The 22,249-nt window shown below is 48.7% G+C and overlaps 1 protein-coding gene across 4 annotated transcripts in view; it reads right to left on the minus strand.

The window, feature by feature from the left end:
- VAC14 (VAC14 component of PIKFYVE complex) overlaps positions 1 to 22,249 on the minus strand; it is a 119,134-nt gene that overhangs the window by 32,824 nt on the left and 64,061 nt on the right. For 3 of the 4 annotated variants that reach the window (XM_083164492.1, XM_083164490.1, XM_083164493.1), the window contains 10 exons: positions 17,662 to 17,769; positions 17,467 to 17,576; positions 11,994 to 12,100; positions 10,914 to 11,048; positions 10,677 to 10,820; positions 8,255 to 8,324; positions 7,380 to 7,524; positions 6,511 to 6,576; positions 4,958 to 5,099; positions 3,725 to 3,857 (listed from right to left, as the gene is read on the minus strand). In XM_083164492.1, coding sequence (XP_083020618.1) covers positions 3,725 to 3,857; positions 4,958 to 5,099; positions 6,511 to 6,576; positions 7,380 to 7,524; positions 8,255 to 8,324; positions 10,677 to 10,820; positions 10,914 to 11,048; positions 11,994 to 12,100; positions 17,467 to 17,576; positions 17,662 to 17,769 — 1,160 coding nt within the window. The remainder of the gene's footprint in view (positions 1 to 3,724; positions 3,858 to 4,957; positions 5,100 to 6,510; positions 6,577 to 7,379; positions 7,525 to 8,254; positions 8,325 to 10,676; positions 10,821 to 10,913; positions 11,049 to 11,993; positions 12,101 to 17,466; positions 17,577 to 17,661; positions 17,770 to 22,249) is intronic. The other variant, XM_083164491.1, reaches the window with a different exon arrangement.

The raw sequence follows: 22,249 nt of genomic DNA on the forward strand, positions 1-22,249 counted from the left end.
TTCCACCGGCCCGGATCAATACACAGGGTAAGGCACCGCCACCCTCGCTGCCAGGTCAAAATATCTCCTACACTAGCTAATCTAACTACCTGTTACAGACAGAGGAGACAGGAAAAAAGACTATGGTCAGAGGGGAGGTGCTCAGCTATATAGCATATTGAAGAGGAGGAGTCTGGTCCTAGGGGAAAAAACTACCTGTCTAATTGAGAGAGAGAGAGGGATGAACCCAATGTAATGGCTGCCATGAAGTATGAAGGAGAAACGATAAATGCAGGAGCCCTCAACTGACCAGAACCCAAGAGTGGCAGGAAGCAAAAAGTATAGCCTGTCCTGTGGTGGAAAGGTATACTGGGGACAGCCCAAGTTCTACGGAGGTGCAGCAGGCAGTGTGGACCAGGCAGCAATAGCCGTTCTGCATGCAGTGCAGGGAGGGAGAAGGGCGGAGGAAGCCTGCAGTGGGAAACTCTCAGAGTTGGCACCTGCAGGTCTGGGGGAGGGGCCAATGGAGTGAGCCTGCCTCCCCCTGCTGATACAAGTTCCTCCAGGGAAGATGGCCGCCCGCAGCACCAGCACCTGCATCCCCGCTGCTGGTGTGGTGTCTCCATTGCCTGGTACCCTGGTGGTCCACCCCTGAGTGAGCGACCCGGTCCCCGCTTGATCAGCGCAGCCCGGTGGTCCCCACACGCCGGGTTGCAAGCCATGATAGGCGCTCAGCACCTCTTACCTGCTCCCCTGCGGTGGCTGCGGCTGGGAGTCCTTGCTGACCCAGGCAGAGTGGTATCCTCACCATCATCGTCATCCTCCTACTCCTCCTCCTCACCTTCATACCCAGTAGTATCAGCTTCCTGCAACCCTGGAAGTAATGGGGAAGAGGATATGGGGAGCTGGTGTTTAGTAACGTGAATAGCAGCCGGCAGTAATTTTTGCATTGCTACAGTAGTCTGTGCCAAGGTTTGTACTGTTGTAAATAAGAATCCACCCATGACGGAGGGGCCTGCACAATGGGTGGCATAACCACAGGGGGGCCATAGAAGTCTGGAGGCAATCTAAAGAAGCTGCTGAAAGGCTACCTAAGGAGGCACCTGTACAGCAACCGGGGCAGAGGACTGACCAGGGATGGGATAAAGCGGTTAACACATAAACCTTTCTGGATAACATCCTGATCAAACAGGCCTGCAACACAAGCCTTACAGGACAAGAGCTGGGGCGACTGTCTGAGTGCACCCCTAGAGAGATAGATATAGATATATATATATTCCAGTAGAATGATCGCACGCTCACTAGCAATTGGGTGTCATGCTAGTGATACATGTCCGAGTCTCCAATGTATACCAGTCAATTCTCCTAGGAGATGTATGCACTCTCCATTTTTACCAAAGAAAACTCAAATTGATAAAATCAAAGCAACTTTTATTTCCATCGACGTTATCAGGGTAAGTCACCAAACAGAGTAGCCCCGACTTTTCGGTCCATTAGTCAGACCTTTATCAAGGAGCATTTAGTAGGTAACAAGTGTGGTTAGAATGTGCAACAGCGTTGAACAGATCAGCATGGTGCAGGGAGCAGCAACCATGAACAGTCTATGGTGTGGACTCCTGTACAGTTAGTGGATGGAGACATGATATCCGAGATGTGCTCAATTGGATTCAGGTCTGGGGAACGGGCGAGCCAGTCCATAGCATCAATGCCTTTGTCTTGCAGGAACTGCTGACACTCCAGCCACATGAGGTCAAGCATTGTCTTGCGTTAGGAGGATCCCAGGGCCAACCGCACCAGCATATGGTCTCACAAGGGGTCTGAGGATCTCATCTCGGTACCTAATGGCAGTCAGGCTACCACTGGCAAGCACATGGAGGGCTGTGCAGCCCCCCAAAGAAATGCCACCCCACACCATTACTGACCCACTGCCAAACCGGTCAGGCTGGAGGATGTTGCAGGCAGCAGAACGTTCTCCTTGGCGTCTCCAGACTCTCTCACGTCAGTGTGAACCTGCTTTCATCTATGAAGAGCACAGGGCGCCAATGGTGAATTTGCCAATCTTGGTGTTCTTTGGCAAATGGAAAACGTCCTGCACGGTGTTGGGATGTAAGCACAACCCCCACCTATGGATGTCGGGCCCTCACACCACCCTCATGGAGTCTGTTTCTGACCGTTTGAGTAGACACATGCACATTTGTGGCCTGCTGGAGGTCATTTTGCAGGGCTCTGGCAGTGCTCCTCCTGTTCCTCCTTACACAAAGGCGGAGGTACCGGTCCTGCTGCTGGGTTGCTGCCCTCCTACGGCCTCCTCCACGTCTCCTGATGTACTGGCCTGTCTCCTGGTAGCACCTCCATGCTCTGGATACTACGCTGACAGACACAGCAAACCTTCTTGCCACAGCTTGCATCGATGTGCCATCCTGGATGAGCTGCACTACCTGAGCCACTTGTGTGGATTGTAGACTCTGTCTCATGCTACCAGTAGAGTGAAAGCACCGTCAGCTTTCAAAAGTGACCAAAACATCAGCCAGAAAGCATAGGAGCTGAGAAGTGCTCTGTGGTCACCACCTGGTACAAATAACTGCAAATGCACTCCAATCACGTACTGTGCCTCTATGGAAGCCAGTAGGATGTGAATACTGTCAGCAGTAGACAGTTTTACAGGGGAGACTGTACCCACACTCCAGGAGACTCTGAGCTGCGTGCTCCAAGATGGCTGCTGGTCTCTTAAGGGAGCAGGGAGATAGAAATCAGCTTAACGGCAGTAAACATGTGGGAGATTGGCGCCCAAAGCTAGGGGAGGTACTGCAGGCTGGCGCCACACCCCCAAGCTGAACTTCCCCCATTGGTGCTAGTGAGCCCTGTGTAAAATGGGTGATTACATCCAGCTTGCACTCAATGCCCCAGTGGTCTAGTGGAGTCCCTGCCGCAAGCAGCAGTGTCCACACCAACCGCCATGTGCCATCTCCCTGACCCGCAGCACAACAGCGATTTATGTGCTCTCACAGAGAGCCTTACCTGCCCCTGTAATGCTGTAAGGATTTCGGCATCTCGTGGTGCTATAAACCGGACACCACCTCTGGGGCAAGTACCCCGCTTGCCCAGGTCGTGGGGGAGTTTCGGTACCAGCAGGGGTGATGGGGCTGCTGCGCTGTAGTCGCTAGGCTTGACAGTGCCGCTAGCCCTTCTAGTGTTAGTCTCTAGTGAGAAATAACATTTCAGTCAAAAAAAAAAAAAGCTTGTGTGAAAATGGTGCACCAGCTTCCTGCTGGCACCAACAAAAAACAGAGGAGCTAAGCGTGAGGAGAGGAGCCGTACATCCTGGGATGTCTCAAAGCTTTGCTGATTGGTGTCATGGTCCTCTGGATCCACCTACAACCCCGATGTCTCCCTGTCAGGACCATAATACCCGAAGAAGAAAGATCATTATCAGAGACAGAGACCCTTATCTAGGACCTCCACTATGCAGGCACTAGCAACTCATAGCCATCTCACACCTGCTGGAGGAGCCACATCTGGGTGGGGGGTCTGGGGCACTGCTACACCGAACAGAGGAGCCACATCGCACAGCATTCAACTAGCCATAACAAAGTACCTGCCTGGACAGAGTAGCATAAGGGTGGGGGTGGGGGGTGGGGGGGGGGGCATCTACACCACCTGGAGGGGAGGGGGCGGGGGATATGTAGAAGATATCACAGTATCTGGCACTACGACCAGGTCCCAACAGACGGTTAACGCCATTTACCTGATGATGAAGGCCCCTCGGGTCTCCAGGAGCTTCCTTTCGCTGCTAAATCTCTTCAGCAAGTTGACCATAAAGCGGTGAAAATAGGAGTTCATGGTGGGTGTGGGGGGTGAGCTCTCTGGGCCACGCCAACCTGGGGGGATTATAGGAGACATCATCACTGTACACGCATGTCACTGTCCCAATACCAAACCTCCTAGGTGTGGCACAGTATAACTCTCTTCCTATCCACCCAGGTTGCCAGCTGACATATTAGATTAGTCAGGGTGCATAACACAGGGAATGCCACCAGCTAATGACTGAGGCTGGGATTCCAGGGAGAGATGAAAGGCAGAGGGTCTCTAAGCCCCCCGGACACAGCTAGTGAGAGGCGGGAGGATGCAGCTTCCCTATTGAAGATTAATCAGCTGGAAATCTGGACACACTGTAACCGCAGCAAGGAGATCAGATGTACAATGCCACGCAGGGGGTGGGCACAGGACAGCAGCCGCTGCACTGACAGCTTATTATAAGAGGAGACCCCTGCTGGGTAATCACCATCCAGTGCAATGCATATATACATATATGGGTCCTATGTGCCACAGCCACCCAGGGCGACAATTATACCCTCCCAACCCTATAATCTACAGCTACTGTGCTGGCATGCATGTCATCCCGAGGTGGCTGTAGTGATGCTGTGCGTATACACAGTACTACTCCCCTCCTTAGTGTATATACCGAGAGGCACAGAGGTGACTGTAGTGATGCTGTGACTGTACAGTACTATTCCCCTCCTTAATGTATATACAGGCAGAGGTGTGGCTGTTATGATGCTGTGTATATACACAGTACTACCCCCTCCTTAGGGTATATACAGAGAGGCACAGAGGAGGCTGTAGTGATGCAGTATGTGTACATTACTACTCCCCTCCTTAATGTATATATACAGAGAGGCACAGAGCCGGTTGTATTGATGCTGTGTGAATACATGGTACTACTACTCTCCTTGGTGTATATATACAGAGAGGCACAGAGCTGGTTGTAGTAATGCTGTGTGTATACACAGTACTACTCCCCTCCTTAGTGTATATATACACAGAGAGGCACAGAGGCAGTTGTAGTGATGCTGTGTGTACACAATACTAAACCACTCAGTGTATATACAGAGGTATAGATGTGCAGTGTATAAGACACCAGTGTACTGTAAGCTTAGTATCAGCAGCCCATAAAATGTACACTGCACAGAGCTCTCACCGTCACTGGTGCTGCGAGCAGGTGATGGCACATGTAGCTTGACCTGACCTACGACAATATCGCTGCAGTCACTGGAGGCATCTGTCTGCCCACCTGGAGATGAGGCAATTTCTGCTAAAACCTCCAGATCCTTTAGGATGACCTAGGAAGAGAAACAAAGAGGCATGAGGTATCCGTATAACAGCTGTAACCTCAACCTCTGCCAGCACCACACATTCATATACAGATGTGTCCACATACATCTTTGTTTTATTGTGCCATGTTTGGCACAATTTGGCACACCTTGGACTCTGCTAAAGTCACGCTTTGTGATTTTTTCAAAACAATTGCTTCTCTACTCTATTACTTTATACAAATTCTACTGCAAAAATTTTTTTTTAGAATCCATCTACCTGCTGCATATGGAAAAACAGCTACGCCGTGTTTTACATGTTGTGACAAATTGAGAAAAAAAAAAAAAAATGCATGAGGACACATCTGTATAGCAGGAGGCACAGAGGCATGAGGTATCCGTATAACAGCTGTAACCTCAACCTCTGCCAGCACCACACACTCATATATAGCAGAGGAGGCACAGAGGCATGAGGTATCCATATAAACAGCAGTAACCTCAACTTCTGCCAGCACCACACACTCATATATAGCAGAGGAGGCACAGAGGCATGAGGTATCCATATAACAGCTGTAACCTCAACCTCTGCCAGCACCACACACTCATATATAGCAGAAGAGGCACAGAGGCACGAGGTATCCATATAACAGCAGTAACCTCAACCTCTGCCAGCACCACACACTCATATATAGCAGAGGAGGCACAGAGGCATGAGGTATCCATATAACAGCTGTAACCTCAACTTCTGCCAGCACCACACACTCATATATAGCAGAAGAGGCACAGAGGCACGAGGTATCCATATAACAGCAGTAACCTCAACCTCTGCCAGCACCACACACTCATATATAGCAGAGGAGGCATAAGTTATCCGTATAACCGCTGTAACTTCATGTAGCTATTACCCCCCCAGCCTGACACCACCCTGATCTCTTCCCCACAAATGGTTACTGCGGTTTATACAGGAGGCCACGGCCGCCAGTGCTGGTGGGAAAGCCTGGAGAAGAATGGCTGTATATTAGTATGCAGGAGCGGCATCCTGCCTGGCGTAATGCTCTGTAGATCAGCCTCCTGTTACCATGGCAACAAGAACTGCCATCCAGCAGCTCCATCAATATGGAGGGGAGTGGGGCTCTTCCCAGCTCATTAACTCAGTCAGCACTGAATGTCATCCTTTATTTCTAGCTGTGGAAGAGCAGACTACCCCAGGACGGTCAGGAGGGGGGAGCGACATACGACCCATAGTCTCTAGAAAGCCAAGTAATTTCCAGGTGGCCCAAATTACACCCAGTTCTCCCACATTATTATTACACCCCAGGTGATAAGGACGATCTATGAATGGGGTACGGTACACATCTTCTTGCAGCAGCTGGGGCTCACACAGTGCCATAACCTAACCACAAGCAGCAGGGTGTCTCAAACCTCTATAACGCTGCCTCACCTCATCGGACTCATCAGACAGGGTCTTCAGCAAGATGGGGAAGAGCAGATCCGTGTGCCGGAACATCTGCAATAAAGACATAACAGGGTCAGTGTGATGTGGCGACATTTATCACACACACACACCCAATTGCTTTGGTCTGGATGTACAGGTGATGGAGCCAGGTATATAAGTGACACAGGGGGGGGTACACACCTTGCAGCGGGTCTTCACGTACAGGAGATAGAGCCAGATATACAGATGAGACAGGTCTTGATGTACAGGTGATAGAGACAGGTATATAGAACACAAGGAGGTACGCACCTTGCGGGGGGTCTTGATGTACAGATCATAGAGCTAGGTATATAGGTGATACTGTGACGTATGCACCTTCTGGGGGTCTTGATGTACAAGTAATAGAGCCAGGTATATAGATGACACGGTGAGCTATGCACCTTGAGGGGGCGTCTTGATGTACAGGTGATAGAGCCAGGTATATAGAACACAAGGAGGCACGCACCTTGCAGGGGGTCTTGATGTACAGATCATAGAGCTAGATATATAGGTGACACGGTGAGGTATGCACCTTCCGGGGGGTCTTGATGTACAGGTAGAGAGCCAGGTATATAGATGACACGGTGAGGTATGCAACTTGAGAGGGCGTCTTGATGTACAGGTGATAGAGCAGGGAGGTATGCACCTCCCTATTGTATATAGGGGACTCAGGGGGGTACGCACCTTGCAGGGGGTCTTGATGTACAGGGGATGGAGCCAGGTATATATGTGACACGGGGGTACACACCTTGCAGGGGGGGGGGGGGGGGGGGAGTAGATGTCATGATGTATAGGTGATAGAGCTGGGTATATAGGTGATACAGGGGGTTACGCACCTTGCGGGGGGTCTTGATGTACAGGTGATAGAGCCACTTCAGCACACAGATCCGGGTCATCATCCCTGTGGTGGGCTCATGGAGGTACAGATCCAACACTTGGACAATCCCATCCAGATTCAGGGTGACTGTGCCGGCTGGGGAGCTGTGGGACACACATATGTATATGGCAGTACAGCTTATAGCTATACACGCTGTACATATTCACGTCATCAATGTATGCACCAGCTACTGAAGAGTTAATCACAAGGAACCAGGGACTGTCAGGCAGTGGCGGGGAGCATGGTGGTGGTGGGGGGTAGGAAAAATGGGGCATACACAGGCATCAGCATTGTGTAACTTGTGCTGGGACAAGTTGTTCTACCAGATCTGCAATACCGCAGGCCACAGAATGTTGCTTTAGTACAGGGAGAGCGATGGGTACATCTATTATCTGCACACGTGTGTGTTACCTACATGTTGTTTTATACAGTGAAAATATACAGGTGTTCTAGCGCCACCTAGTGTGATGAGACAGTAATACACCTGCAGACAGCTATGAGAGGTGACTTGAACCTTGACACACAATACAGGTGTTATAGAACCACCTAGTGTGAGAAGATCATAATACACCTGCAGACACCCTGCACCTCCTCCGCCCCACGTCTACTCTGTCCACCCTGTGCCTCCTCCTCTGCCCCACACCTCCTCTGTCCACCCTGTGCCCAGAGACACCCGGCATTAGATCCCAGAATTGGAAGCACCAAGCCTGGGATTCAAATCTGGGGGTTTTGTAAAGACAACTTCCCAGATTGGCCAAATAATCCCAAATCAATTAACTGTAGGATTACAGATTGTGGTCAAAGAAAAGGGCAGAAATAATTACTATTAATTACCCTCCTAACCTTCTGGGTGCAAATACGTTGAGGTTGTCCAGGCTGGAGTCATTAGCCATGTCTGCAGTCCCTGCAAAGAGACATGGGATGGATCAGTTACTGCTGGCCTTCTGATGTGGTCCCATGCATGGTCAGTCCTTGTAGTACTGTATGTAAACTCTCACGAGCAGAACCCTCTGTGCCGCCCCCGTCTGCCCCTCCCCTGGAGTATGTAAGCTCTCACGAGCAGGACCTAAACTCTCACGAGCAGAACCCTCTGTGCCGCCCCCGTCTGCCCCTCCCCTGTAGTATGTAAGCTCTCAGGAGCAGGACCCTCTGTGCCACCCCCGTCTGCCCCTCCCCTGTAGCATGTAGGCTCTCATGAGCAGGACCCTCTGTGCCACCCCAGTCTGCCCCTCCCCTGTAGTATGTAAGCATTTACGAGCAGGACCCTCTGTGCCACCCCTGCCTGCCCCTCCCCTGTAGTATGTAAGCTCTCTCAAGCAGGACCCGCTGTGCCACCCTCGTCTTCTCCTCCCCTGTAGTATGTAAGCTCTCATGAGCAAGGCCCTCTGTGCCACCCGTCTGCTCCACCCCTGTAGTATGTAAGCTCTCATGAGCAGGACCCTCTGTGCCACCCTCGTCTGTCCAGTAAGCTCTCACGAGCAGGACCCTCTGTGCCACCCCTGTCTACTCCTCCCCTGTAGTATGTAAGCTCTCATGAGCAGGACCCTCTGTGCCACCCCCGTCAGCTCTTCCCCTGTAGTATGTACGCACCCACGAGCAGGGCCTTCTGTGCCACCCCCGTCTGACCCTCCCCTTTAGTATTATTATTATTATAATTTTATTTATAAGGCGCCACAAGTGTTTCGCAGCGCCGTACAAAGGAACAATACAGGGAGACAAAACTTGGCATAACATTGAATAAATAACAAAAATACAGTACAAATAAAGAGCACCACAGTTCAATACACATTACAGCTTAAATGTAAGTAGTGAGGACCCAATCAACATACAACTAGAGGCTTGAGGCCAATGATGGAGATGAGTATGAAGATGGTCACTGAGTGTTGGAGTATAGGAGAGCTGTGAGTGAAATGTGAAGAGAAGTGGGCTTTGACAACAGGAGGGAAGAGGGCCCTACTCGGAGGAGCTTACAATCTAGTAGATTAGTATGTAGGCATTCACGAGCAGGACCCTCTGTGCCACAGTACATTGATAATTGACGCAAGCAAAAGGTTGACATGGAAATGTAGACACCTTGAAAGATCGAGTTTTTCACTATTTTTTTATGTCAAATGTAATGTAACTCACTTAGTGTTCATTCAAGCACCCACTATCTTTGAATACCCATGCAGTTCCTGTTCCCTGCCTGGGGTGTCACAGTCTGCTGTGGTGTTTCTAGCACAGGTCTGGTTTGCATATCAGTGCTGATATACAGACCACACTGTACTAGAAGCACTACATCAGACAGCGACACCCCAGGAAGGGAAGAGGAAGTGCATGGGTTTTGAAAGATAACGGGTGCTAGAATGAACACTACTCACTCGCCATGCTTCTAGCCAGGTGTTTTGCTAATGCTGCCCTCACCACACACTACCATTTCAAATGAGTTAAAAAAAATAAAATAAAAAATAATGAAAATGGAAGTCGCAGCAGTGCAAACGGGTCTGAACTGGTCCCCAAATTCCTTGTTCTCTGCCCCCTGATACTTATGTCCTCCGCTGATGCAGCTATGGTTATGTGTCCTGTACTTGTCCTCATTGACTTACAGGTGAATACAGAGGAAAAGTACAGGGCACATAACCATAGCTGTCTAAGCAGAGGACACTGACATGAGTATCAGGGGGCAGAGAACAAGGGATACACAGTGCCCTATTACAGAGCAGGAGACAGTGACTTACAGTTGAATACAATAGAGGACAAGTACAGGGCACATAACCATAGTTGCATCCGGAGAGGACAGTGACATAAGTATCCTGGGGCAGAGAACAAGGGATCTGCAGCAGCCTATTACAGAGCATATATCCCAGGAGACAGTTAGTGACTTACAGCTGTATACAATAGTCTCCTGGTATATATACACTGTAATAGGGCGCTGCGGATCCCTTGTGCTCAGCCTCCAGATATACTTACAGTATGTCAGTGCCGCCTGCGGATGCAGCTATGGTTATGTGCCTTGTACTTGTCCTCTATTGTATTCAGCTGCAGGTCACAGTCCCCTAGGTTGCATACTCTGTAATAGGGTGCTGCAGATCCCTTGTTCTCTGTCCCGATACTTATGTCAGAGGGTAACGGTGCTGGATGGTCCCTAATTGGAGGCACAGGACCACATGACACTCTTGTCCCCTTCCAACACAGGAGGCCAGACTGTGTTGTGCCATCAGATTCTGGTGTCACGTCCTGTACCCAGCCCCTATTAGCACTATACCCAGCGACTCACCATGATCCGTACTCTCCTGCTGTAAGGACAGGTCTTCCTCTGACCGAACAGTCGGCAAGTGACCCGTGTCGTCAGTCTCATCATCCTCTGGGGTCACAAGCTTCATCAGGCTCTGGTTACACACATTAGCCACCTCTTTTATGCCTGGAATTGGGGTTATGTAAGGAGCATCTTCAGCTATAAATACTTATATACAGTACAGCAACTACTGCCCCTGACACCAAGAACAAAGGATACTCTTCTTGCGGTCATCGTAGGACAGACAGGGCAGTACAGCAGTGAGAATCCCAGAGGAGTATGGGAGCATGACTCTGCCAGCCAGCTGCAGAAACTCTCTCATCCAGGACATGGCAGTGAGCTGTATCAGGTCATCTGTGGATGATGGCATAGGTACATGGGCATTATCAAATGACTAGATGTAATAATGCCTCGCCCCACTCTCTGTATTCAGCCCCCCCCCCCCTTCCCAGAGACAGGCCCACTCCCGCTAGTCACCCCCCCCCCCCCCCACCTAGAGACTGGCCTGTTTCAGTAATCAAACCCCCCCCTCCCCCCTCCCCAAATCTGAAGACCAAACCACTCTCTGATCACACCCAGAGACCGGCCCAGTCACAAACCATCCAGTCGCCGTTATGTGATTCCTCTTCCCAATCTCCTATGTATTGTATAATGCTCGTAACACCAAGCTACATTTGTTAGCCACCAACTGGCAGCTCAGACTGTACCTCCTATCGCCATTGTAGACCTAGAATACATATCTCTATAGATCACTGGGTGGCATACGGAACAGCTCTGCATCAGTACTTACTTTATGCTATCCTGCTCCAACAACCCCACCCCCCCGGCCCTCACCTCCTGCGGCCCATAATACATTACAGGGATACAGAATATTTATATAGGAAAACTAGCCACAAATATTGTTTGATAAATGAACCCTAAACCCACACATCTAGAGGAGTAACCAGGCACAAGTACCAGCCACATGGCAGCGCCAGACAGGTAACTGCATACAGAGAGTGGGCTCTTTATTCCATCACTGACACTTGGCTATGGAGAGAGATAAAATAGTAGCCAATCTGTTCCTTGCTGCCATGTTACAGGCTGTGTTTGGAAATGACAGTCAGGAGCTGGTTGGCTGGTACTTTATCTCTCTCTCTAAGGCTTAGTGCATCATAGCACCAGTACATCTTAGTACATGACAACAAGTCATGGTTTATATGGAATATGACACGGTAAAGCCACTGGAGACCTGGTACATGTGGGTGCCGGACCTGCAGGAGCCCCTGGGAGGGTGACTGTGCCCAGGAAGAGACTCACCCGATGACTGACAATGTATCACTAGGATATTGGCCATCTCTGCAAATTTCACACAATCCGGCATCTTCTTGATCTCTTTCAGGAATTCCCCCAGAGATACCTCACACCTACAGGAACAGAGAAGGAGGCATCACACAACACGCACCACATGGCCACCTGCCCTCTGTTTATTACATTCAGAGATCAGGCAAGAAACTGTAGAGAGAATTCCCCCAGCACATATATACATTATATTAATAACTAGCCAGCACTTAAATGCAGAGTACATTTTTTATCGCCGTTTACGTGGGGGCCTGGCAGAAGGGGAAGCGGCATTGCAGAGGTGGAGTCTCTGATAGCATTACAGAGACCAAAGAGCATTTAATACCCTTTGGCAGCAAGCATGGATTTCCCCTGGCAAAGAGCATTTAACCTCTATGGCAGGGGTGGCCAAACCGGTCCTCCAGATCTACCAACAGTCCATGTTTTCCAGATCACCTAGCTAGTGCACAGCTGTAGACAATACTAACGGTCACATTTTCAAACCTGCTGCATTCATTCCTAATATAGATCCACAGGTTGCCTGGAAAACATGCACCGTTGGTAGATCTTGAGGACAAGTTTGGCCACCCCTGCTCTATGGCAGCAAGCATGTATTCCCCCCTGGCAATGAGCATTTATCCTCCTTATGGCAGCAAGCATGTATTCCCCCCTGATAACAAGCATTTATCCCCCTATGGCAGCAAGCATGTATTCCCCCCTGATAACGAGCATTTATCCCCCTATGGCAGCAAGCATGTATTCCCCCTTGGTAACGAGCATGTATTTTCCCATGGTAATGCGCATATACCCCTGTATGGCAGCAAGCATGTATTCTCCCCTGGCAACAAGCATTTAATACCCTATGGAAGCAAACATGTATCCCCCCCCTGGCAGCAAGCATTTAATCCCATATGGCAGCAAGCATGTATTCCCCCTGGTAACGAGCATTTACACCCTTATGGCAGCAAGCATGTAATCCCCTCTGGCAACAAGCATTTATACCCCTATGGCAACAAGCATGTATTTTCCCACGGCAATGCGCATTTACCCCTGTATGGCAGCAAGCATGTATTCTCCCCTGGCAACAAGCATTTAATCCCCTATGGATGCAAACATGTATTCCCCCCTGGCAACAAGCATTTAAGCCCATATGGCAGCAAGCATGTATTCCCCTCTAGCAACAAGCATGTAATCCCCCTGGCAATTAGAAGGAAACCCCAGATAACGAGATTTTAGGTAAGCAGCACTCATGTGCCTAACAATGCGATTAATCGCAGTTAAAATCGCAAAAATTAAATGTGACTAAAAATTTTAATTATTGCCCTCCACTATTACATTTTAGCGATTAATCACACTGATAGGCATATAAGTGCCGCTTACCTAAAATCTTGTTGCCAGGGGTTCCATACTCGTTGCCATTGGGACTACATGCTTGTTGCCAAGGGGGATTGCATGCTTGTTGCCATAGTGTGTTCCATGCTTGTTGCCAGGAGGGGGGGGAAGGTTTACTTGCTCCATGCCAAGGGGTTGCAGGGCCACAATGCTCCCGGGTATCCACACTTCCGGGTAGCACTGGGCAGTCTGCACTTCACTGACAGACGCTTGAGGTGAAGGAGCACCTCTAGCGTCTGTCTCCTTCACAGCAGCGGCCATTTTTGGAGGGACGCAGGGTCTGCATGAGGACTGAGACTCTGTGCCCCGGCAGCGCAGCCCCTTCTACCATTCCCTGCCACCACAGCGCCCCCGCGTAATAAAATATATACACACTGCTCAAAAAAATAAAGGGAACACTTAAACAACACAATGTAACTCAGAGTCCATCACACTGTGAAATCAAACGGTCCACTTAGGAAGCAACACTGATTGACAATCAATTGTGCATGCTGTTGTGCAAATGGAATAGGCAACCGTTGGAAATTATGGCTAATTAGCAAGACATCCCCAATAAAGGAGTGGTGCAAGTGGTTACCACAGACCACTTCTCAGATCTTTTATTCTTTCTGGCTGATGTTTTGGTCACTTTTGAAAGCTGGCGGTGCTTTCACTCTAGTGGTAGCATGAGACGGGGACTACAACCCACACAAGTGGCTCAGGTAGTGCAGCTCATCCAGGATGGCACATCAATGCGAGCTGTGGCAAGAAGGTTTGCTGTGTCTGTCAGTGTAGTGGCCAGAGCATGGAGACGCTACCAGGAGACAGGCCAGTACATCAAGAGACGTGCAGGTGGCTGTAGGAGGGCAACAACCCAACAGCAGTACCGCTACCTCCGCCTTTGTGCAAAGAGGAACAGGAGGAGTACTGCCAGATCCCTGCAAAATGACATCCAGCAGGCCACAAATGTGCATGTGTCTACTCAAACGGTCAGAAACAGACTCCATGAGGGTGGTACGAGGGCCTGACATCCATAGGTGGGGGTTGTGCTTACAGCCCAACACTCTGCAGGACGATTTGGCATTTGCCAGAGAACACCAAGATTGTCAAATTCGCCATTGGCGCCCTGTGCTCTTCACAGATGAAAGCAGGTTCACACTGAGCACATGTGACAAACGTGAGAGTCTGGATACGTGTTCTGCTGCCTGCAACATCCTCCAGCATGACCGGTTTGGCAGTGGTTCAGTAATGGTGTGGGGTGACATTTCTTTGGGGGGCCCTCCATGTGCTCACCAGAGGTAGCCGGACTGCCATTATGTACCGAGATGGAGATCCTCAGACCCCTTGTGAAACCATATGCTGGTGCTGTTGGCCCTGGGATCCTCCTAATGCAAAACAATGCTAGAACTCATGTGGCTGGAGTGTCAGCAGTTCCTGCAAGACGAAGGCATTGATGCTATGGACTGGCCCGCCATTCCCCAGACCTGAATACCAGCCTCTGATTGCCGCATTTGCCACCATCACTTTGTTTGGATCACTTCATCTGGCAGCCCCGCAACCCATCATCCATTGTGCTCTGTGGAGAACGCCGATAGGAGCAGGTACAAGCACCCGTGGGTGAGTGACACGGTGCCACTGCACAGGACCCAGCATCACCGGCAGCGTGAGTGAGACACGCTTACCGGCTACAACTTCAAGGTCCTTCCGTCAGTCTCCTCCAGGCGGGACACTCCACATTCACACACCACACAGGACTTCATTGCACGGCAGCACAGGTGATGTATGTGCATACCGTGACCTGACGCATTTATTGTCAAAAGACTTAACCATGAAGTGATTACCATCATTTTACAAAAAGCCTTTTATTGTGGCCCGGCAAATATTACAAATATCTACTCTGCAAATTATCCATATATGCAAGTCTGCAGTTTATATATAAATTTAAAGCTGTATATGATCTTGGAATTCAGAGATATTTTATCTTGTTATTGATCTTAAAAAATGTACACGTTAATGAATATTACACCATGTGTTAATATATATACTTTGTTCTTATAGGTGGCCACCTTATTTAAGAGTACTGCATTTTTATATCTAAAACATTTTTATGTAACTAAAATAAATTGCATTTGATTAATTCTCTTGAATCAGTCTCCATCCTTCTGCTATACATGTGTTCCTCTCCATGGTGTATTGGAATTAGATTTTTACCAATTAGCGCAGCCTTCACTTTCCCATTGGGTAATCTTGCTGTGCGAGTTCCAAGTCCAGGATATCCTTCTGGCTCCGGACTTGACACAAAAATCTTTTTGCACTGACACTAGTGCAAATTTTGAAGACTGCTGCTTATTATTATTACGATATAGAATCATCATAGATTTATCAATTTACTTTAAAGGGGCCATTAGCGCCTAAAGACCACCACTGATTTTTCGGTGGTAATAAATTTGCCTGAATCCAGACTGTCCAGCAGTTGGCAAATGCCAGGTCTGGGAGGAGATCCCTAAGGAGACCATCCGCCACCTCATCAGGAGCATTCCTAGGTGTCATACAGGCACATGAAGGCCACACACACAGCTGAGCATCATTTTGACTTGTTTTAAGGACATTACATCAAAGTTGGATCAGCCTGTAGTGTGTTTTTTCACTTTCATTTGGAGTGTGACTCAAAATCCAGACCTCCATGGGTTAATACATTTGATTTCCATTGATAATTTTTGTGTGATTTTGTGGTCAGCAAATTCAATTATGTAAAGAACAAAGTATTTAATAAGAATATTTCATTCGATCAGATCTAGGATGTGTTCGGTTCTTTATTTTTTTGAGAAATATATCTATCTATCTATCTATCTATCTATCTATCTATCTATCTATCTATCTATACACACCATATATTGCTTATCCAAGCAAGGGCGTCAAGGAGACGCCTTGGTGATGTGCTCAGAGACACGCCAGGAGTGATGTCACTCGCTGTGATACGGAGCTGGTGCCGGCGTATAGCAGTTTGCGAACCTCCCTTCTGACACAGGTGAGATATATATGTTTGATTATCATTAGGAGGAGCCTTTGCAGGTATAAATAAAGCACTTGTAACACACCAGGGTTATCCCCGAGGACGAGCGCCCACGATCGAAACAATTGTCGGATTGACCCACTTGTTGGAATAAATTTCTACTTTTCAAAAATCTCTGAGTGACTCCCTTGCTTGGATAAGCAATATCTGGACTCTATATTTGGGTTTACACCCTGGGAGGGCACCGGAGTCAGTAAGCAGCGACAAGGTGGGCGAGTGCCGGATCTCGTATGGATTATATAGATAGATTTTTTTTTTCTTACCCAATAGTGGTATGGTGCCTGATTTTAGAACATAAATGTCCAAATACAGTTCATATGGTCCACATCCAATGAAGCAACAAAATTATATATTCCGATATTTATTTATAAATCTGCACAGGATTATCAAGAATAAAAACCGCATGTAGAGAGAACCAAACGCGTTTCATCTCACAGAGACTTCATCAGGGGAACATGAGTCTTACAGTTATGGCTGTGATCTGTAAATAAATTTGGAAACTTCTTTTTAGTGGTTTTCATCTTCCACACTTTTTTTACATGCCGTGAAATTTCTGTTTCCTATTTATCCAATATAACTTTTTATCCAATATAACTGTTTCAAACGATATAGTGATGGCAGTATGCTGCCTAAAATGTAATTTGTTTAGGTATTTCAGTTAGCCTCCTCCGATATGGGGTTTAATAGCAGAACCTATGATATGGATAAAATTCATTCATCTGGTGATAAAAATATATAGGATCTCCAAAGTTGCTTCTGGTCTCTCCCGAGAAGGCCTGTTGGTACAGTATATGTAACCAATATCTCTGAATTCTATTATCATGTAGTGTTCAAGATTGGTTACTAATACCACTCAGTGTGCTGTGGGAAAAAATGTCTTGTTTTACTCCTCCTAAATTACATCAGTGCTCACACTGGTATCTCCACCTTTCACCACTGACACCGATCCCCGCACAATCTGCCACTCCGACTATACCTGCGTCTTCAGCCAAATGCTCCGATACTCACATCTTACGAATCTCTTTACTGTTATCGCCTAGAATCTGGAAGAGACCATCCAGAATCTCCGGTAAGTAATCCAGAAGATTGATGTCAGGAACAGATTCCAAAACGAGTATCTGAGAAAAGAGACAAGGACAGCCGTTACTTCCAGTGCACCCCGGCAAGCCTTGGTGGATGCCCATTCTCTGCAGACTCACTCACCCAGGAGATGATAAACTGACGGGCGTACTGGTTGTTGGAGTAGATTCTTTCACGGAGAAGAGGGACGAAACTGACCAAATCGAACTTGTTGCTTTCTGTCACTATGTCCTGCAATGACAACATGTGTGAGTACTGGGCCAGGGTACAGGTCCCCTATGCAGCCCCTAGAGCAGGGCTGGGCAACACCGGCCCTCCAGATGTTAATGAACTATACATCCCAGGATGCTTTTCATTAGTTTTGCTATGTGGCCATGCGGAAACTGATGCAAGGCATGCTGGGATGTGTAGTTCATCAACATCTGGAGGGCCGGTGTTGCCCAGCCCTGCCCTAGAGTGTCCCAGGTGCAGCCACAGAGCAGGCACAGGAATGGGTAATATATGCTTGCCATTGTCCATAGGGTATAACCTGCATTTTACAAGGAGCAGCACTTCCATAACATAAAAGGCGAGTAAGACAACAGTGTGACCTTGCAGGAAATATGAAACGCGCCAGTGACCTGCTTAAATATTGCAGGTTCATGGCTTTGAGGATATTTCCCACTGAAAATACTTTATGCAGTTTGGAAACTATGAAACTGCCAAAGCTGATCTACTGTAAGAAATAACAACGCGTTTCGCATCAGCTTGGGGCGTCTACTTGCTGCCCAGTGCCCTAGAACCACAGAAAAAACACAATTTAGTTATTTTCATATTTTTTCTGAGTGTCTCAGTAAGAGACTTTAGGCTTATGGACGCGGGGACACAGAGACGGCGAGAGTGACTGCGGAGCCACGGAGAAAATGCTTGGAAAAATGCTTGCCTAGTACACATTCATATGTTTTGAAAAGTGGTTATGCTTCCAGAGTGCCATTATTTGCTTTGCTGGTATTGGTATAAACACACACATACATACATACATACATACATACATACATACATACATACACACACACACACATACATACATACACACACACACACATATAGACGGGGTTGTAGCAAGGGCGGCACTCGGAGACTTCATAAAGTTTTAGATGCTTTTATTGCATGAACACACCTGGTGTGGTGTGTTAATGCAATAAAAGCATCTAAAACTTTATCAAGTCTCCGAGTGCCGCCCTTGCTACAACCCCGTCTGTATTATCTTCAGTGCTGGGAAGGCACCTGAGCAAGCTGCAATCGTTTAACCACTGGAGTGCGGGATCTTGCCGTTTCCACACACACACACACACATATACATATATATATATATATATATATATATATATATATATATATATATATATATATATATATAATATAATAAAATTTGAGTCCTGGCACTTGCTGTAAATGAACAGCGACCCGGGTGCCTTGCAACCCTCAGATGAGGGAGAATATACAGATAGAATTTCTGCTGGCACTCCAGGGGTTTTTTCAATAAGGTATACAGTGGTTAAATAAATAACACCAACACTGAGAAGTGTGACGACGTTTCGGGCTGTGTGCCCTTGTGTCTTGATAAAGGGCACACAGCCCGAAACGTCGTCACACTTCTCAGTGTTGGTGTTATTTATTTAACCACCGTATACCTTATTGAAAAAACCCCTGGAGTGCCAGCAGAAATTCTATATATATATATATATATATATATGGTACTCTTTACCTAGAACGGTGACCATCGCGACCATCATATGCACTAAAAAACAGGTGCGATGCCCGCGATTTCCCATAGGGATCAATGTTAAAAGTCAGATTGGACGCGATTTTAGTGTTCAATGCCTCAATGCCCGCGATTTTTCCATAGGAAACAATGTTAAATGGGCCACAGAGCCCAAATAGTCACCCTAAAGTCTGAAATGGCCCCCACAATTGTTAACGCCACCCCACGATCAACGTCAACCCGAAGCATGGCGAGCGCAGCGAGCCCGCGAGGGGCGGCGGTATGCGTCCTCCGACCTTTTCATAACCCCACTAACCACGTCGGCGTGGAGTTGAGAATAGAATAGTGTGGCGAGCGCAGCGAGCCCCGCGAGGTGACGCGGATACCTTCACAGGTAAACGCGTCCCTTCGCGGGCTTCACAGGTATCCGCGTCCGCTCGCCACGCTTCGGGCTTGGTGGCTCGCTGAACTCGCCACACTATTCTATTCTCAACTCCACGCCAACGTGGATAGTGGGGGTATGAAAAGGTCGGAGGACGCGTACCGCCGCCGCTCGCCACGCTTCGGGTTCACGTTGATCGTGGGGTGGCGTTAAAAATTGTGGGGGCCATTTAAGACGGGATGCGGTCATTTGGTCTACTGCATTATGGTAGAAAGTCATTAGGTCGAATCCATTAGGTCGACATGCTAAAAGGTCGACATGACTCTAGGTCGACATGGGAAAAGGTCGACATGATTCTAGTTCGAAAGGTCATTAGTTCGACAGGTCATTAGTTCGACAAGGTCATTAGTTCGACATTGTCTATGTCGACATTCACAAGGTCGACATGGAGTTTTTCACTGTTTTTTGAGCCAACATGTGCCGACAGGCGGTATTTCATGCCCTACCATCCACTAGGGCGTGGTGGGAGAATAAAATAGTGTGCCGAGCGTAGCGAGGCACCGTGCCCGACGCATCGCGAGCGCAGCGAGCGATGCGAGGGGATGCAGTGCACTTTAAACTGTGTCCATGTCGACTGTGTTGACATTCAGGTAAAAAAACAGTGAAAAACCCCATGTCGACCTTGTGAATGTCGACATAGACAATGTCGAACTAATGACCTTGTCGAACTAATGACCTGTCGAACTAATGACCTTTCGACCTAGAACCATTTCGACCTTTTCCTTTTGTATATTTTATTTTTTTATAACTTTTTTTGGTACTTGTGTATTAGTACGGCGCCCACGATTTCCATCTTATGGCATCTTATACAATTTAAAATTGTATACCATTGTATATGGCATACAATGAGATGAGATACGATTTTAAACTGTATAAGCACACTAATGGGTGCTTTCAATGATAATTGGCCCCCCTATAAGATTTTTAATTGTATAAGCACCCTAAATGTTAAATGCACCCCCACTATCAATGCCAGCCCGAAGCGTGGCGAGCGCAGCGAGCCCGCGTGGGGCGGCGGTACGCGTCCTCAGACCTTTTCATACCCCCACTATCCATGTCAGCGTGGAGTTGATTGTATATAGTGTGGCGAGCGCAGCAAGCCACCGAGCCCAAAGCGTGGCGAGCGGCCGCATTTGCTTTACATGTATTACGTGTCTAGCTCGCCACACTTCGGGCTCGGTGGCTCGCTGCACTCGCCACACTATATAAAATCAACTCCACACCGACATGGATAGTGGGGGTATGAAAAGGTCGGGGGACGCATACCGCTGCCATGCTTCGGGTTGGCGTTGATAGTGGAGGTGGCGTGGGGGTGCATTTAACATTGTAAGCACCCATTAGGGTGCTTATACAATTAAAAATCTTATATGGGGGGCGTGGCCTGTACGGAAGACAGACAGGACGCAAAACTTCCAAGCTCCTGAGTTCCCCGATTATAACACTCTCCGCTGAGATCCCCCCGGACGGAGCCCTTGACGCTGCGGAGCCGGGGAAGTCTGCCCTGCATCCCCGCGGGTTGCGGCCTACATGCCGAGTCAAGCCGCGGCCTCAATTTCTGCTGCTACCCGTCGGCTGAGCTCCGGCTACCGATAGCGGACGAAAAAAAAGAATCTGATAACGCCGGAGGAGGGGAGCCTTCCCCTGGAGGTGAGAGGTGTCCCCCCTAGCTTTGGCTGCCTTCCATCTCCCTGTACGGCGGGCGGTGGGGCCCCGGGACTCTGTCCATCTCAGCAAGTCTCCCTGCTGCTGCTGCGGCGGCGGCCATCTTGGTTGGGGCAGGCTTACCAACGCCAGCCCAACACAGACCGCAGGGGTGAAGGGGAGCTCCCATCTCTCCCCTAACCAGGCTGCTGGAGCACCACCCTCCCATAAAGCATAACTGTTGGTCCCCAAGAACCAAGGCACACATCCCTGTACCTGCTGGGTATTGAGGGTCAGTGGAGGGGAGAACACCTGCCTGGCAAACAAGCCCAACAACATCACGCCCGCCCCACCTGGGCTCACCAGGGGTGCAGACCTACCAAGGTGACACATGGCCGTGACCTCTAGGCATACCTTCTACTCCTGTTATCTGTGCCCCTGGCCACTGTGGTTCTGCAGAGACGGGCTCTGGACTCTCCCGTACCCTGTGCCCTATAGGAAATCTTGCCACCCACTCCCACATAATAACAGTGGTCACCCCTGTTCCCCTGGGGTTCAACTCCCACACCCCGCATTGTCTCTCCTGATCTCCTATATACTGGAGTTACACAGAATCTTGGAACCCCCACCGTATAGCCTCCCTGTCCTAGGTGGGAAAAGAGATATACCCATCCCCCACAGGAGCTCTGCTGGTTAGGCTCCTCTCCCGGACATTAGGCTATACCTTTAGGGGCGTTTAGATTCACACCAACCCCGCCTCAATCCTCCTCTGACCCTCCGCGGGCTGCAACTTCTTCTCACCTTCAAGCTCTCACTCGATCCGCTAAGAGACTACACAAACAACGTATTACCTAGCTTGAAGTGGTTACCCCCCCTACGTTTCT

This window comes from Crinia signifera, chromosome 11 (assembly GCF_055691185.1).
Source record: "Crinia signifera chromosome 11, ASM5569118v1, whole genome shotgun sequence".
In the NCBI taxonomy this organism is placed as follows: domain Eukaryota; kingdom Metazoa; phylum Chordata; class Amphibia; order Anura; family Myobatrachidae; genus Crinia; species Crinia signifera.